At 42.7% G+C, this 15344-nt stretch overlaps 1 protein-coding gene across 21 annotated transcripts in view; it reads right to left on the reverse strand.

The window, feature by feature from the left end:
• Nucleotides 1–15344, reverse strand: part of macf1a (microtubule actin crosslinking factor 1a) — a 235242-nt gene that overhangs the window by 21164 nt on the left and 198734 nt on the right. For 19 of the 21 annotated variants that reach the window (XM_065470403.1, XM_065470415.1, XM_065470410.1 and 16 more), the window contains 12 exons: nucleotides 11202–11363; nucleotides 10036–10206; nucleotides 8714–8880; nucleotides 7364–7523; nucleotides 6585–6911; nucleotides 5358–5442; nucleotides 4544–4770; nucleotides 3417–3623; nucleotides 3100–3327; nucleotides 2763–2981; nucleotides 2470–2673; nucleotides 561–786 (listed from right to left, as the gene is read on the reverse strand). In XM_065470403.1, the coding sequence (XP_065326475.1) occupies nucleotides 561–786; nucleotides 2470–2673; nucleotides 2763–2981; nucleotides 3100–3327; nucleotides 3417–3623; nucleotides 4544–4770; nucleotides 5358–5442; nucleotides 6585–6911; nucleotides 7364–7523; nucleotides 8714–8880; nucleotides 10036–10206; nucleotides 11202–11363 (2383 nt within the window). The remainder of the gene's footprint in view (nucleotides 1–560; nucleotides 787–2469; nucleotides 2674–2762; nucleotides 2982–3099; nucleotides 3328–3416; nucleotides 3624–4543; nucleotides 4771–5357; nucleotides 5443–6584; nucleotides 6912–7363; nucleotides 7524–8713; nucleotides 8881–10035; nucleotides 10207–11201; nucleotides 11364–15344) is intronic. The other 2 variants (XM_065470413.1, XM_065470402.1) reach the window with 1 other exon arrangement.

Raw genomic sequence — 15344 nt, forward strand, 5'->3', positions numbered from 1 at the left:
GTTTTGTTCCAGTCAGAGCCTGAATTTTCCATTTCCAGTAAAAGGTTTCAGAGCTGCACTGTTCAGTTTGTAGCTTATTTATAAGCCAGTTATATGGAGGACTGCCAAATTAAAACTAAATGACTAATTCAGTATAATCATTAATATGACATTAAATCCTTAATAATATAATTTAATTAAAATTAATTAAAATATAGGCATTTGTTGATTTCTAAAATGTCAAACTGATTATTTTCTTCTGAATTAATTAAATTTCAGTCTTTTTATTTATTCAATTCAAATCACATCATATATCTATATCTATCTATAAAAAAAAAACATTTTTGTGTGTGTGTGAACTGATCGTTTATTTATGATTTTGGCAGTTTTAGTCCTCCATAAACAAGATGTCATTAAAGCAATTAAACCATCATAATAGAAAATCATGAAATCAGCCCCTCATCGCTGGATGCAGAATATTCGACAAATATCAAATACAACTTTGTGACCTGCCTGCTTCTTTTATGTCTACACATTGTGAAGCTGTCACTGACAGACAGCTTCATCCTCGAGTCACTCACCCTGAGCAGCAGGGTCGTCATGAGCCGCTCGGCCGATGAGCTCCTCTCCGCGGGCGCAGAGGGCGGAGAAGCTTGGCAGCAGTTTGTCCAGCTCCAGTCCCTGGGCTCGGTGCTCTGCCAGCTGCTCCCTGATCTTCTCCACCTCTGCAGCCACGGGGGGAGGCTGCCGAAGCCGCTGCACCGCCCCCTCTAGAGTCTCCAACAGTGGGTCCATCTTGTCGTGAAACTGAGGGCAGAAGGAGACGTGTAAGAGGACGTTTTGACAAAGGAGAGAATTTGAGTTCGATAGCTGGGCGACATGTTGAAAGTGGGAAAATACTGAGATATCGCGTAGGTGGGCAGCCATCTGTGGCAAACTTTTTGGATTTTTATTATAATTTCATTTCAGATTTCAAGAGAAAATTTAGAACTGAATAAAATATCCCTTTATCACTTTCAACAAGCCAGCCAGGTTATGTAACTATGACAACGCAGGACTCAAACGTACCACACAAAAGGGAACTATAAATGTAGCAGACGTGTTACAGAAGAAAGAACTCATGGTTCAATTCCTAAGAGGATAATCTTTCTAGAGGGAAATCAAACTGCTTGATTATGACAAAACAAATCTCATCTAACCACGAGGAGAGCGCTACGTGATACAGAAGGACCTCTAGGACTTGAATCAAGCCTGGTGTAGACGCGGCTTTATTCAAGTTTGCAATCATAAACCAAAGGGACCGATCTGATTCAATGTTTTGGTCACTCAGGGTGAGAAACAACATGATTCTTATGAATGTTTCAATCAATAAAACTGTAGCTGACACAAATCAATTCAAGTTAATTTTCCAGTGAATAAATGATTACTTATACTGAACTTTAATCATTTATTTAAAAAAATCGATAACAGCTTTCATCCAGCAAATGTGAAATAAAAAGAAAGCCCAATGATTACTACTTGATTTGTGAAAGTTTTATTGCTTTAGTATTGATTCATTTTTTGTTATTTCATCCAATCATGTGGCCCAAACACACCCTGAGTGTCGGTTTCATGTCAGTCAGGGGTCTTACCTCTACCAGCTGGGTGATTGCAGTGAGCAGTGACCGTGGAGAAAATGGTGGTGAGGGGCAACACACACAGCACATCCACAATGAACAAGGGATGGGATGGAGGAAGGGATGGGGGTTGCAAGGATGAGAGGTGAACAAGGTTAAGGATGAAGGAGGGAGAGACAAGGAGGTGTAGTTTGGAGTGAGAGATGAGAAGAAAGTGGTGGACAGTGCGGGTGGAGGGAGAGAGGGGAGCCACATGTGGATTGGTTTGAAGAGGGTGGAGAAACAATGCAATGAGTTAAATCAGAGTCATGCAAACGGTACAAACTGATACATCGAGGGCAGCAACACCCGTGATTCAGTGATGTCTCGTGAAATGAAATGCAAAGAAAAAGTTAAACGTCTGTAAAGAAAATCTACTTGATAAGAAGATGAAATATGGCACAAAAAATTATGTTTTGCTCAAGTCAATGTACTATGAACGTATGATGAAACAGTTACATGAAGCCACTTTGGCTAAACAACCAAAAAAATTTCAAAGAAACCTGAAAACGACTAAAATAAAATGTAGCTTTAACTGCACGTGTAAGTAAATGTATCTCCATCAAATCGTGTATCATCTAGTGTAGAGCAGGCATTAGACACAAAACATACACATACATCTCATGCTGTTATCATGTCAGACGTACTCATTTAGTTTTGGGCTGCAGACACTGCATTAAAGCTCTAAACAGACCTGGGCTCAAAAGCACTTCTTTTATCTGTGCTGAAGGCCACACTGGTGTAGCTACACAAATTTGGCACAGTTTACTAAATTATTAGACCCAGGTCTGCAGCTGAAGCAAAAATTTCCAAACATTTAGTTTATCCTCCATACCTGTGCAGACTGGGACACCGCCTCATCTAGTGCTGTAGCACGACCTTTGACCTCCTCTTTGATGGCCTGGTACCGTTTCTCGGCATCTGCGTAGCGCTGCGTCACACTCGCACCCTCCTGCAGGCTGAGCTCGGCCAGCTGAGGTCCAATTTTCAGCAGCTTGTCGATGTGTGGCTTGTGTTCTGCTATGGACTCCCTGAGCAGCTGGAGAGGAAATTAAAAACACGGATAGTGAGCATTTATTTTAATTAGAAAAGCACAACCAGGTTATGATATTCAAGGTCTTCGCTTACTCTCATCTGGTCCTGCTGCAGGCGGAGAGCATCTGTGTCAATAGCTGGTGGTGGAAGCTGGGCGATGAAGGTTTCAGTTTCACCCAGCCACGGCTCCAGTTCCTCGTAGGTTTCCCAGAACCGAGCCACAAGAACCTGGGCCTGCTCCAGAGCTGAGAACCGCTCGCTGTGGCTCTGACTCACTGCATCATAACGAGCGCTCAAAGAGCCCGTCTTGAGCTGAGGAAGAGGATGATGATTCAGATATAAGAGATTATTTCTGTTACACTTCTTGAAGCTTCTCACTTTCCTTCCCTTTCACTCAATACGCCCAGAACTGTGTCTGTGAGCGTCTTACCATGAGTGCATCCTTCTGAGCATCACTGCATGCTTCCAAGATGTCGTCTCTTGTGCTAAGGAGCTGATCTACTGTGTCTTTGTGTCGGATGATGTCAATGTTGAACGCCCTCTGCACTTGCAGTTGGGCCACGGTCACATCAGGCTCCAGACTCAGCGGCCCCAGAGATGCCAGTTTGCGCTCCGTCTCCCCAACCCAAGCCAGCTCTGCATCCACGGCCTCTTCATACTGAAGGGAGGAGTTAGCGTTCAGCGATTTTAACCAATCAAAGTAAAAAATTGAATGAAAATTTAGACTTATTAAACTGCTTGCAGTACCTGCTGAGACCTCTGGATGGCAGCTTGTACCAGTTGCACCCGCTGAGTGATGGTTTCATCAGACTGTCGGTAGCGTTGGTTGGCGTCTGCGACGAGGCGGTCCAGGCCTTCCCGGGCTCGCCAAGGCACTAAATCCAGCAGAGCGCTGCCCACCTCGTTCACTGTATCCAACACCAGACGCTTCTCTGCTGACACTTTCTTCAACTCCTGCAACAGTGAAACTTTTAGTTTTATAGAGCACAATCTGCCAAAAAGCAGAAATATTTCCTATATTAATTCTTTAATATGACCACATGCATAAACGTAAAGCTGAAATAAACTTGTCTAAATGGCATCGAGTGTATCATCTGTTTTTTTTCTGCTGCTTGAGTCAAAATGAGAACACTGAAAATGTCACTGAAGAGTGAAAAAAACTGGAACAAATTAAATGGCAATAATCCTTTCAATAGCTTTTACAAACTGTTATGGAGCTCCCAGAAATCAATGTTTCCATGGTAACTCAGCTGTGGGTAGGTTGAGATTGGAAAGGCTGAAAATGTCATTATAGACAGGAGTTGTCATTAAATGAGCTTTTCAGACATTTTGTACAATTTCTTTATTATGAAAATGTTAAAAAATGATCTTTAAAAGCTGTAAAATGTGGATGACTGAGCAGCGCACTGGTTACTAAAAAGCATAAAAGCTGATCATTTAGTAAAAAAAGATGACGATGCTTCATCGTAGCCTGTTTTAAAGCAGATTCTGGAGAAACTGAAAATTAGTGTGCACATAAGAATGCCTGCAACTGATGCATGCAGAGTTATGGGGATACTCCAAACACAAATTTTTGACCCACTCGCTTATTGGCATAGAAACAAATACACGAGGAACCTGTGATTCTCGTGTGAAAAACTGGAGCACTAACATTAGATCATCGTGTCTAAATATTTAACTTAAGAAATCTAGTTAAGCTGCCTTTAATCCCTTCTGCGGTCTTCATGTTTGCACACGATTATTTTGGCTGAACGGAAACAGTTTACAACATCCATAAAAACACAATTAACACAAAAAGAAGAATGCTGCTTTTTAAATCTGAAAGTCTGTTTTTAAAAGAATAAGAATCGTAAATACACCCCGACTCCTCCCACCTTTTGTCTCTCCTGGTAGGCGGGTGAGGCGTCGGGCTCGACAGTGTTAAGCTCCGTCTCCACACCGTCCAGCCACTGGTTGAGGTCGTCGTGGGCGCTGGCGAATCGTGTGGACAGCTGCAGGGCCTGCTCCAGGGTCCGGAGGGCTTTACTGCTGCCGGCCGTCATCTCGGCGTAGCGAGACTTGATGCCGTCGAGCTTCTCCTGAATCAGGAGGACCTCCTCACCTGCAGGACGACGCAGAGGTCAGGTAACTGGGTTCAATCAGGATACGTCAACAAAGCATGTGCAGAGTGTATAAAAATATGATCTCCTTCATTACAGCCGAGCATATTATCTCTGTAGAATGTTTAGTGAGACACACAAACTTGTTCAATCTAAAAAAAAAAAAAAATCGATATATTCTGTAAAATCTCACAGGATCCTCAGTTTGACAGCTTGGCGCTCCTTTTATGGCCACAACATTTGTCTAACGGCCTAAATATGACAATAAAAACACAAAATGCAGTCATGGGTAGACCAACAATCAACTCACTAAAGGGGAAGCAGTCAGCATGGCTAATATCAAGATATACCAAGATAAACAAAAACCAGATGTTACAGTTTGGTTCACTGCTGATCAAAAAATATGTGGTTTGGATGCGAGTCTCTCCCCAAGCCTGGACTTTCTGTATCCGTAAAAAACACTAATTTTAAGAGTTTATTTATCCTTTGGCAGATTTAATGCACAACCCGACACCAGACCAACACTTTTAAGTACAAGCCGAAAAAGGAAGAAACTCCTGAGAAGATTCTCAAAGACGTGAGCGATCACCTGTGGTCTGTTTGAGTAGAGCTTGTCCATTCTTGATGGCCTGGTCCACGGTTTTCTTCCTGCTCAAGATCTCTTCATTCAGAGCCTGAGGGAATAAAAGGAGTGAAAATGAACACTAACTGTTTTATTTTTGCAGCCAAAGATTTACTAGAAAAATGTAAGAAATAAAACAGCATCCAAGTTTTATTATATTCACTGAAACTCTGTTTATAATGTTTATTACACTTGATTTAAATGGGTTTCTGGTGCAGACTTCTCAGTCCTTAAAGGAGACCTATTATGGTTAGGATCTGTCATATATGTACTGTTACAGTGATGGACGCTCATATTATAAATGACCAAAGAGGTTAATGTAGTCCTTCAAACTCTAAACCAGGGGTGTCAAACATATGGCCCAGGGGCCAGAGTCGGCTCAAAAACTGGAAGCCTTTGGAAAATATGAAGTAGTTAATAAATTTTAAACTTAACTTTATTGTCATAGGTTTTGCAGCTTTTCCTTATTGACACTACGCCAAAGTAGGTAAATAATGGATAAACATGAAATGAAATTTAAATAATTAAATGCTTACTTAAATGTTTTGACACTGATAGAAGGGCAGCTTCTGGCCTGACCCACTTAAGGTCAAAGTTGGCTGTAAGAGGCCCACAGAGTAAAATGAGTTTAATATCCCTGCTCTAAATGCTCCATTTCACATAGGTTTTCTCCTCGCGACTAGTATTAAGTCACAGAGTGAGACTGTCCTTAACATTGTCACATGTGAACACTACTATTCACCCGACCCACCTGCTTGAAACCTTTTGTTTGTGAGGGGCAGCGAGTAAGATGAAACATGGCTTAAAGGGAGAGGAGTGGATATGAGGTCTTTTATAGCGGATGAACTGGGGGGCTACAGCAGGGCTTAGTACGGGATAAATAAGGATTATTTTAAACTGTCAATTACACAAAGCTACTCTGGCAGAGTCCAATAATAAACATGTGGAGCTGGAAACATAAACATAATATGTCCACTTTAAATATTCATATTTTTTCACAGTATAAATTGTTGTGATTTTGGAAAATGTGTAACTGAAAGTATTTAACACCCATGACACAAACTGTTATCTTAGCATTTGCTGAGGGGATCTTATATTTGTGCAGCTCTCTCAGAGACAGAGTTACTAAGTTCTTTTGTTTTAAGGAGATGAAGCGCTTCTAGTGACGCTCAGCGTGTGTTCATCAAGTCGTACCAGAGTGTGTTTGTGCTGCTCGGCCAGCACCTGGGGCTGATAGCTCTGTACAGAGACCTGAGCCAGTCTCTGAGCCACCTCCGCCAGCCAGTTCAGCACCTCTACCTCGTCCTCCCCAAACAGCTGAGCGTTGGCCAGTGCCTGCTCCAGCAGGCCCGCCCGCCTGGAGCACCAATCGGCAAGCTCTGAGTGACCAGACCTCACCGATCCCACACGTTCGCTTAACCAATCGCGATCAGCTGCGCAGCTGAGCGGGCTCAGCGATTGGCTCAGCGACTCAAGGTGGTCAACCTCTGCTTCCCGGGAAGACACGTCATCTTGGAGCGCCTGGGAAGTGAAGGTGTGTGTGTGTGTGTGTGTGTGTGTGTGTGTGTGCGCGTGTGTGAGAGAGAGAGTGGTTTTGAAGTGAGGAGAAGTGAACAAAGAAAAGAAAAAACACAAAGAACATGGATAAAAACTTAAAATATGAGCATGCAGATGATAAAATCATAACCGACAAACATCAATGGATGACTGAATGACTTAAAGAGAAAAAATTGACACCACTGAAATAAAAACCAAAAAAAGGAAACTCGTAGGAGGTCATGTTTTGATTGTAAATTAGTGCTTTGTGGTTCTAGGTTGTATTTCTCATGATTTTCATCAATGAAGGTCGCCGACTCTGCTCGTCCGGATGGATGCGTTATCGTTTTCCCTCGACACACGGGGAGTGAAAATCTATAAAATCTAAATGCAAGTCAGCGTCTTACCCTAATCAGGTCTCTGGGGGTAAATGGTACCTTGTGTTTGATGATCTGCTGGGTGATCTTTGCTGTCTGGGTTCCCATAGGCTCAGCAGAGCTTAGGCGTCTCTCCGTGGTGCTCAGCCATTCCCCGAGTGGCTCGAGGGCTTCGTGGAACTGAAGAGCCAAAACCTGCAGCTCCTCCAACTGCCTTTGTCTGAGAGACGAGAGGGGAGGAGGTGAGAAAAATCCATGATGAAGAGGAGGAGCAGGAGGAGAGGGGTCTCTTTATTGCTTTCACAGTTTGTTTTTTGTGTCATTGACAGATTGGGTCTTGGATGTTTGTCATAAAGTGGTTATATCTTTGTTTATTAAATGTTTCTCATAAATAATTCAGCTTAAAAGTATTTCATGAAAAGATAAAACAGATTACTGTAGCTTGACTGAGGCAGAGGGAGGATTTGCAAAGTGGTAAGAAAACACGACTTTTGTGCGCAGATAAGTGAGAGTCATTGCCAAGAAAAGCTTATCGCATGTTTGTACAGAAAGCAACACTGTGTGTGTGTGTGTGTGTGTGTTTGTGTATACGTGTGTTCAAGAAAGACGCTGTAATAAACTCCAGAGACATGTCAGAGATTCTTCTATCATCTGCTACAGCTTGCAGCCGGGCATGAATGTGTAGTAACATTATACATTATGACTCTTCTACTTTTCACGAGCAGACACATCAGAGGTATCAAACCTCTTAGCTGTGCTTTGTGTGTTGTGTATTTATGTGTATCATTTCCCTGGTGAACAAAAGAACCTCTAAAATTACACCACAGAAACCAAAAGTAATGATTACAACATTTCTTCAGGGACAGAGAGGTGTTCGATGGAGCCACACAGAGATAACATGATGTTGAGGTAGACCTAAGTCACAACATTACACGCAGCAAGGAACATCTTACCTCATAAATCATCTCTGCTGCTTTTTTCTTTTAAAAGGATAAAGCTTTATACTTTAGCATTGACGACGCTTAAGGGACTAAAAACAGAAAACACCATCAGAGCTTGGACCTGGGTTTTTCTTACAGAACCTGGTACAGTAGCTCTCAGGTATTTTGTAGGTGCAAAGCAAAGCAGACCCACATCTGCATGTTTTTATGTGGACTAATCAGAGCACCGTGTTGAAGATATGTGGACAACTCTTGAAAACGAGTATTAAAACTAATGAAAACTCCAGCCAGTGTTTGTGCCTCTTGCATACTTTTCTGTTCAGCAAATCAGCCCTGGATTTAAGCGTACCATCACCCAAATCAGGATACGCAGATCTGGCTTTTCGGAAGACCGCATGAGAGCGTCTTTCTGTCACCAGCAAAGACTGTAAATCCCACTTTGGGCCACCTTAGCTGTGAGGGGCTTTACCTGCCGCTGGCCTTGTCCAGCAGGTCAGACCATCTCTCTGCTAGACTCTGCAGCTGGGTCTGGATCTTCTCTCGGTCCTGAGTGTCTGCTGTGGCTGCAATCCTCTCTCCTTCAGCCTGGATCATTTCCACTGTCGGTCTGCGGTCATCTAACAATCTCTGGAGGAGCTGAAGGACAGGAACACACTTAGCGAAGTTTGGAGTATGAACGAAATAACAGACCGCATTTCAACAGCAGTGCAGTCTGGAAATGGATCATAAAGTTAAGTAACACCTGATTAAAACAAAAACTGCACACAATAATGAAGTTGGCATTTGAGCTTACGCATTAGACTTCATTTGTTTATCTGCTCAATAACACTACCTAATTAAATTTGATAGTAATTACATTTCTGTCAACACGCTCTCATTTTCAAATCAGAACTTGAAAGCTAATCCGTCCATGTTTATCAAAGGGCGGGGTGTTTACAAGCGTGACTAAAATCAGAAAATATGCCTCAACAAAGCATGTAAGTCTGTGCTGAGGCGTGAAAGGAGTGAAGGGAATCAGAGAAAGTCTCTTTTTTTAATAAAATCAATTTGTCAAATATTGCAGGTTGGCCGATATCTTTTCTATCTAAACTGGTAAACATTAACAAAGGCTGTCGTCAACTTTGATCGGACTGTTTGCACATTAAAAAACGACGTCTCTCATTGTTACTTCCTTCCTGCTTAGATATCAGCCCCACTCTCCCTGCTTTGAACCTCTGCTGACAGCTCGGCTTCAGAACGCACCCCCCTGCAGGTGACGCGACTCCCCGTCACGGAGGTAAACACATGTGATTGATCGCTGGCTGAGACTACGGCCCCATATGTGCACAAACACAGGAAATGTATGTAGGATAAACAAGGGAAGGAGTCTGACTGTGTCTCTGAAAACAATACAACTCCACCATGTGTGCACATATGTGTGTGTGTGTGTGTGTTTTTATGCCAGTCTCGCTGGCAGACGGTCAGCTGGGGCCGTTTGGATGCCAGTCAGACGGACCATTGACTGAGTGTACGTGTGTTTGTGTGCATGCGCTCGTCATTCAAATAAACTTTTTGAGGTTGTTTGAGGATGAAGGACACTGAGGATATCTGAATATAAATAGTAATGCTGCTTTAAATCTGTGAAATTTAAAATCAGAGCATACGCGGAATGAAAGCCTCACTTATGACCTAAAGCAACTCACTGATGCTGCTGCTTGTTGCGCTGCTTTACTTTACACTGAAACTGAAAAATGAAAAATGCAGAACTCAACATCAAAGTGGATTTGCCCTCCTCTCTCATCCCTCTCGTACCTTTTGCTCTTGGATCTGGGCCTTGACCACGCGGTACTCGGCCGATGGAGGCTTCTGATTCGCTACCAGCTCCTCTGTGTCGCTCAGCCAGCTGAGCAACGGCTCCAGAGCATCCTGGAATTTCCCACAATGCAGCAGGGCCTCCTGCAGCTGGGCGATCCGCTCTGCCACCTGAGGACAGCAGAGATGATTGTGAATAGGGAAACAAAAGTGATTCGTAGGTTTCATAGAGTCAAGAGGTTATATCTTGGGATAAAGAAAGAGCCAATAAGCTCCAAAAGAAGGTCAATCCCTAAAGACTTTCATGTAAAAATGCAGAATTAAAGAGAAGAAATAGTCATGTTAACAGCTTGGGCACTTTTTTTTTTTAAATAACTAACAGATTTAAAGAATAGTGAGACTTTTGACGAGTTTGCTTAATACAGACTCGTCCACTTGTCAGGTGGATTCTGAGTAAAGTGCTAGCTGGTACCCTTCAACTCAGATATCTGGAGCCATGAACTGGACTGCACGTTTGTTTCTTGGTGCCTTTTGGAGCATTTTGAATCAAATTCACTCTAAAAACAGTTTTCACTGCTGTGTGGTTATTTATAGAAACACACAGTGCATGAAGTGAGAAATTCTTTTAACATCTTTGTATGTCACCAGTTTGCACAGAATATGGAGGCAGCTTTCTAACAAAGCTTCATTCACTTCACCCTCTCATCAAACTATGATAACATCTGGCTCCAAAAACCCCCAAACAGCACTGATGAAAATGCTAAACTTAAGAAATCAAAAGAAAGTCTGTGAATGTCTACATCCATCTTTTACATATACGGGTAAATATATATAAAAGTATAACAACAAGCTGCCACTACAGCTACAGTAAAAGGCTGAACTCAAAATGTGATTTAAAAAAGGACAACTTTATAACTCTTAAAATTCTTAGTCTTTGATGTGACGCAGAAGACAGTAAAAATTAAACATCTTTGCTGAGATAATGAGAAACACACAGGAGTCGAGACCAATACAGATGCACCAGTGAACTTTAAGTATTTGGTTTTACCTTAAAACCATCTCCAAGGTGGTTACAGTGATTACGCTGCTGATTTTAGCCTATTATCTGTTTTCCCTGCCTGATCCTGATGGTTTTGACCATCACTGGATCTGTTCTAGAGCCGTACCCGCTTGTTGAGTGAGTTCCATTGGAGGTTGGTGGTCTCCAGGTCGTGCTCCAGCGCCTGGGTGTCGGTGTGTTTGGCGGCGCTCTGGATGAGACCCTGACCCACTGCGTTGACGTGCTGCAGCTTTGGCTGAATGCTGTCTACCTGCTCTCTCTCCACAGCCTGAGAGGAGAAGGAAGAGAAAGAAAGCGGTTTGTCACTGACTGTTTGACTGACTTACTCCGTCCATGAATTATTAAAAAAGAAAAGAAAAAATGCAGAAGGAAGGAAAGAGTTTCAACTGTTTATTTAAACACACAGTTCAGCAGCAGTCTGCAGCCAAAAATACACCACATACTCAATCTGCACGACAACAATTGGAAGTGAACCGTCCCACTTTATGTGCCTACATATAGAAGTGAGTGGATATACTGGATAGGGAGGAGTGGGAGACAGGAAGGGAACTGGAAAAACGAGGGTGGAGGGAGGAGGAGAAAAAAAAAGGAGGGGTGAGGGGGGGATTACGAGGATTAGAGGTTTAGACGAGTAACAGGATGGCTGGAAAAGGCTGAGTTGACAACACACACACAAACTGTACCGTATGGGTGCACACAGCCCTCACTCGCTCACACCCCCAAATCCACACACAAACAGGCAGGCAGACCTACACCAACACACGTTTATAAAACATACACACACACAACTTTGCCTGTCTGGCCACATTAATCACGCATGCACGTCACAGTGGAGGGCTGGAGCCATCTTGTGATGACAATAGAGGCAGCCACCCGACACTAAAGACAACCAGACTTGACTTCCCAGGCCGAAAAAGACTGAGCGATAGCCAATAAGTCAGTCTCCCTCTCTCTCAGAGTAAAACTGTGTCACGGCTGTAAGCAAACACATTCTGCAGCGGTGACGGGTCCCGTTTGGCTCACCGATGGAAAACTGCAACGCTCTCCAGCAGCTAAGGTGTCAGTAGTAAACTGAGCGGTATTAATCTGCAAGTTATTTATCTTGAAATTGGGAAAAATAAAATATATTCGATTTTTGAAACCGTATATTGACAATCTAATATTATTACTTGTCCCGTGGTAACTGTGATGGTCGTTTTTCATATCCTACATTTCTTTCAAAGGCCCCACAAACACATCACATGACAAACCTGTGTGACTTCTTGACTGTAATTTCCGCATTTCAGAATCTGGAGTTCTTCCCAGACCTATAAATTCTTGTTCCTGTTTGGTTTATTAATGCTGTTTTTCTAGAGGGGTAAACAGTTTTCGCTGCAGCCTCACTGTGAAGAAAAATAGCCCCAAACCACGACCTAATGCAATAAAATGTCAGGACAAAAAGAATGACATTCTGCTAAATTCCAGTAAACCATCTTGTTATATCCAACAATTTGCCAAATCCGCAAGACAAGGTCGAAAATTTCACAGTATTCCACCAACTTTCTGACCAGTGGGAACGCTGCAAACCACCACAAAGGAAATCTTCTTGGCTGCCTCTGGGATGAAATCCCATCAAATGGGAATCCATGACAGTAATGCCGGGCCGAGGGGTGGGGAGGAGGGGGCTGTCGTGAAAACATTTGAGAAGTGCTGACATTTAGAATCGGTCCAAAAAGGGAGAATTAGGTCTGGTGGTGGTGGTTTGTGATGCTACTGCAGCCAAACCCCAATGGCCACACAAAGAGATACACACACACAATAACCAGATGTGCACATACAGGCCACACATACACAAGACTGTGGTAAATCCAATGCCTGAGGGAAAATAGCTGGTGTTAAACACTGAGGAGGGGGGGGCTCACTTAAAGTGAGTGAGAGGAGAAAATGGGAAAATAAAGGTTTGGGTTTCAGGGAAATGCCACCACAGATTGGGAGCATTCACAGCTGAAAGTGTTAGATACCAAAGTAATAATGTAATACCGTGTAAGATAAATGGGTTATTATTTTCACCATGAAATGTTAGATATGTTGTGTTTTTGTAAAATTGTAAGATGCAAAACAATCCTGCATTCATCGTTTTAAAGTCAGGTGACAGTGAACAGGTGAAAGGTCAGAAAACTGAACTTTCCACAGATTTCTATTGAAAGTTTTTCTATTAGATTCACTAAGAAAAATCAAAGGTTAGCAGAATGAGGATATCTGAAGATAAGTAATGTTTTTTTTAATGTGATAAAATGTGGAACTGAAGAGTGAATTTTCTTCAGGCTTTTAAATTTATGATGAAAAATAAATCCCGAGAAGAAGAATGCTTCATTTTGCAAATCCTTCATTACCATTCAGGACATGATTTGTTGAAGTCTAAAGCTTTGAAATCCTTACACCCGGATTTATGATGTGCTGGAGACGTTTACAGACTCGCTGTTGTAGCTGGACTGGAAGTTGTTGAGCTGCAGTTGGTCATAATCAAAGGCTTTACAGGTTTCTGCTCATCTGGTTTAAATATGGCATCAAACTACAAGTCGTCCATGCCAGCACGCACGTGTGCGTTTGTGCGTGTACTTCCATATCTGTGTGTTTATAGGATTCTTTTTTGTGCAGAAGTGCTAATCAGTGTGTGTAATTATGTGTGTGTGTACACAAAATGACTAAGTGTTCTACAGGTATTAGTCGCTGTGCATGATTAAATATGAATGAGCCGTTTGTGTGTGTGTGTGTGTGTGTGTGTGTGTGTGTGTGTGTGTGTGTGTGTGTGTGTGTGTATTCCTGTCCAGTTTGGACACAGCTGTGTTGTGGTGATGGGCGTCATAGCTGCTTGGAACAGGAAGTCTGTCGGCCAGAACAACAATGACTTTAACCATGACCCGCTCCACCCTTCGCCTTATCCTGACGTGTGTGTGTTTGAGATAGAGGGGAGCAGAAAAGGAAAAAACAGGGAAAGTCCGCCCATTCATCACCTACACACACGCACGCATGCACAGAGATGTATATAAAAATGTTATAGGTTGTGTGCGCTTGCATTTCTGTCCGCTCTCCCTCCTTTTTCCTTCTTTTCTCTCTTTTCTTTCTGCCTCTACTTCAGCCGTCCTCTCTGCTCGCTCTCTTTCTCGCCAGCTCTGAGTAGCTGAATCCACTAAACCAGAGCTCTGGAAAATGTCCCACATACTTGTCATTCTTCTCTACCTCAGCCAGCAATGCAGCAAAAGAATAAGAACTAAAAATGCACCCAAACTCTCCAACTAATCTTACTTAGCTTTACTGCCATACTCAACCTTTCTCCTCACGTCATGTCATCATTCATCTTTCTACCTCCCTCTCATCTTCCTCTCGTTCTCCCCGCCATAGCCGCCTCCTCCTCCTCCTCCTCCCGTCTCCCATACTTCCCCTTCTTCCTACTCAAACTCTCCATCTGGACCGCAAACCCACACTGGCTTTCTCACTTCAGCCGCAGTTCAGCGTGGACAGGCGATATAAAACACTGGGATGAAGGCGGATCTGAGTAAAGCTGGAGAAGGTTGTGAGGTGTTGATACAGGAGGCTAAATAAAGCTCCGTTTGCAGTATCTCAGTCGCCAACAGTTTAAATAGCTGGTGAAATGCTTCGAAATTTAGCAGCCAATTCCCAGAGTTTAATATTTGGCCTGTGCCTCAAAGGTTAACAGTTTGATAAGCGCATCTTTTAAAGAGGATAAACAAATAAAAGAAACTTGCTAAACATTAAATATTCACAAGTAAATAAGCAACAGAATCAAAGCTAAAAATACAAGCTTTATAATTTATATATTAGAAATGTGACACCCAAAGACTCGTACTGTATCTGCTTCAACACAACCGAGTGGGAGCGGTGTGGTCACGTTCTGATTCAAACGAAAGCAGCTGACATCACTTTTTTCCTCCAAGGGAGCCACACCCAGTTAAAGAAAGCTCTCATGTAAAACAACTGTTCAAATTATTTGTCTGTATGTGCACCCCCACTGCTCGCAGCTGGAGTCTGATTGAAAAAAACATGCTTTCAGGCCCTCAAGGAAACATCCATCATGAGATCACAGGCAGATACTGTCACTTAGTGATTAGTAGATTAATGAAATCAGGATTTTAATGACTCCCAATGACTATGAAAATGAGAAAATAGAAAAAATGCTTATATGCTCAATCTGTCTTGTGTCATTAATCCGTTTCAGCCCTTTCCCCCCCTAAAAGCCCAAACTCACTCA

The sequence above is a fragment of the Pelmatolapia mariae genome, linkage group LG22, assembly GCF_036321145.2.
Source record: "Pelmatolapia mariae isolate MD_Pm_ZW linkage group LG22, Pm_UMD_F_2, whole genome shotgun sequence".
Lineage (NCBI taxonomy): Eukaryota > Metazoa > Chordata > Actinopteri > Cichliformes > Cichlidae > Pelmatolapia > Pelmatolapia mariae.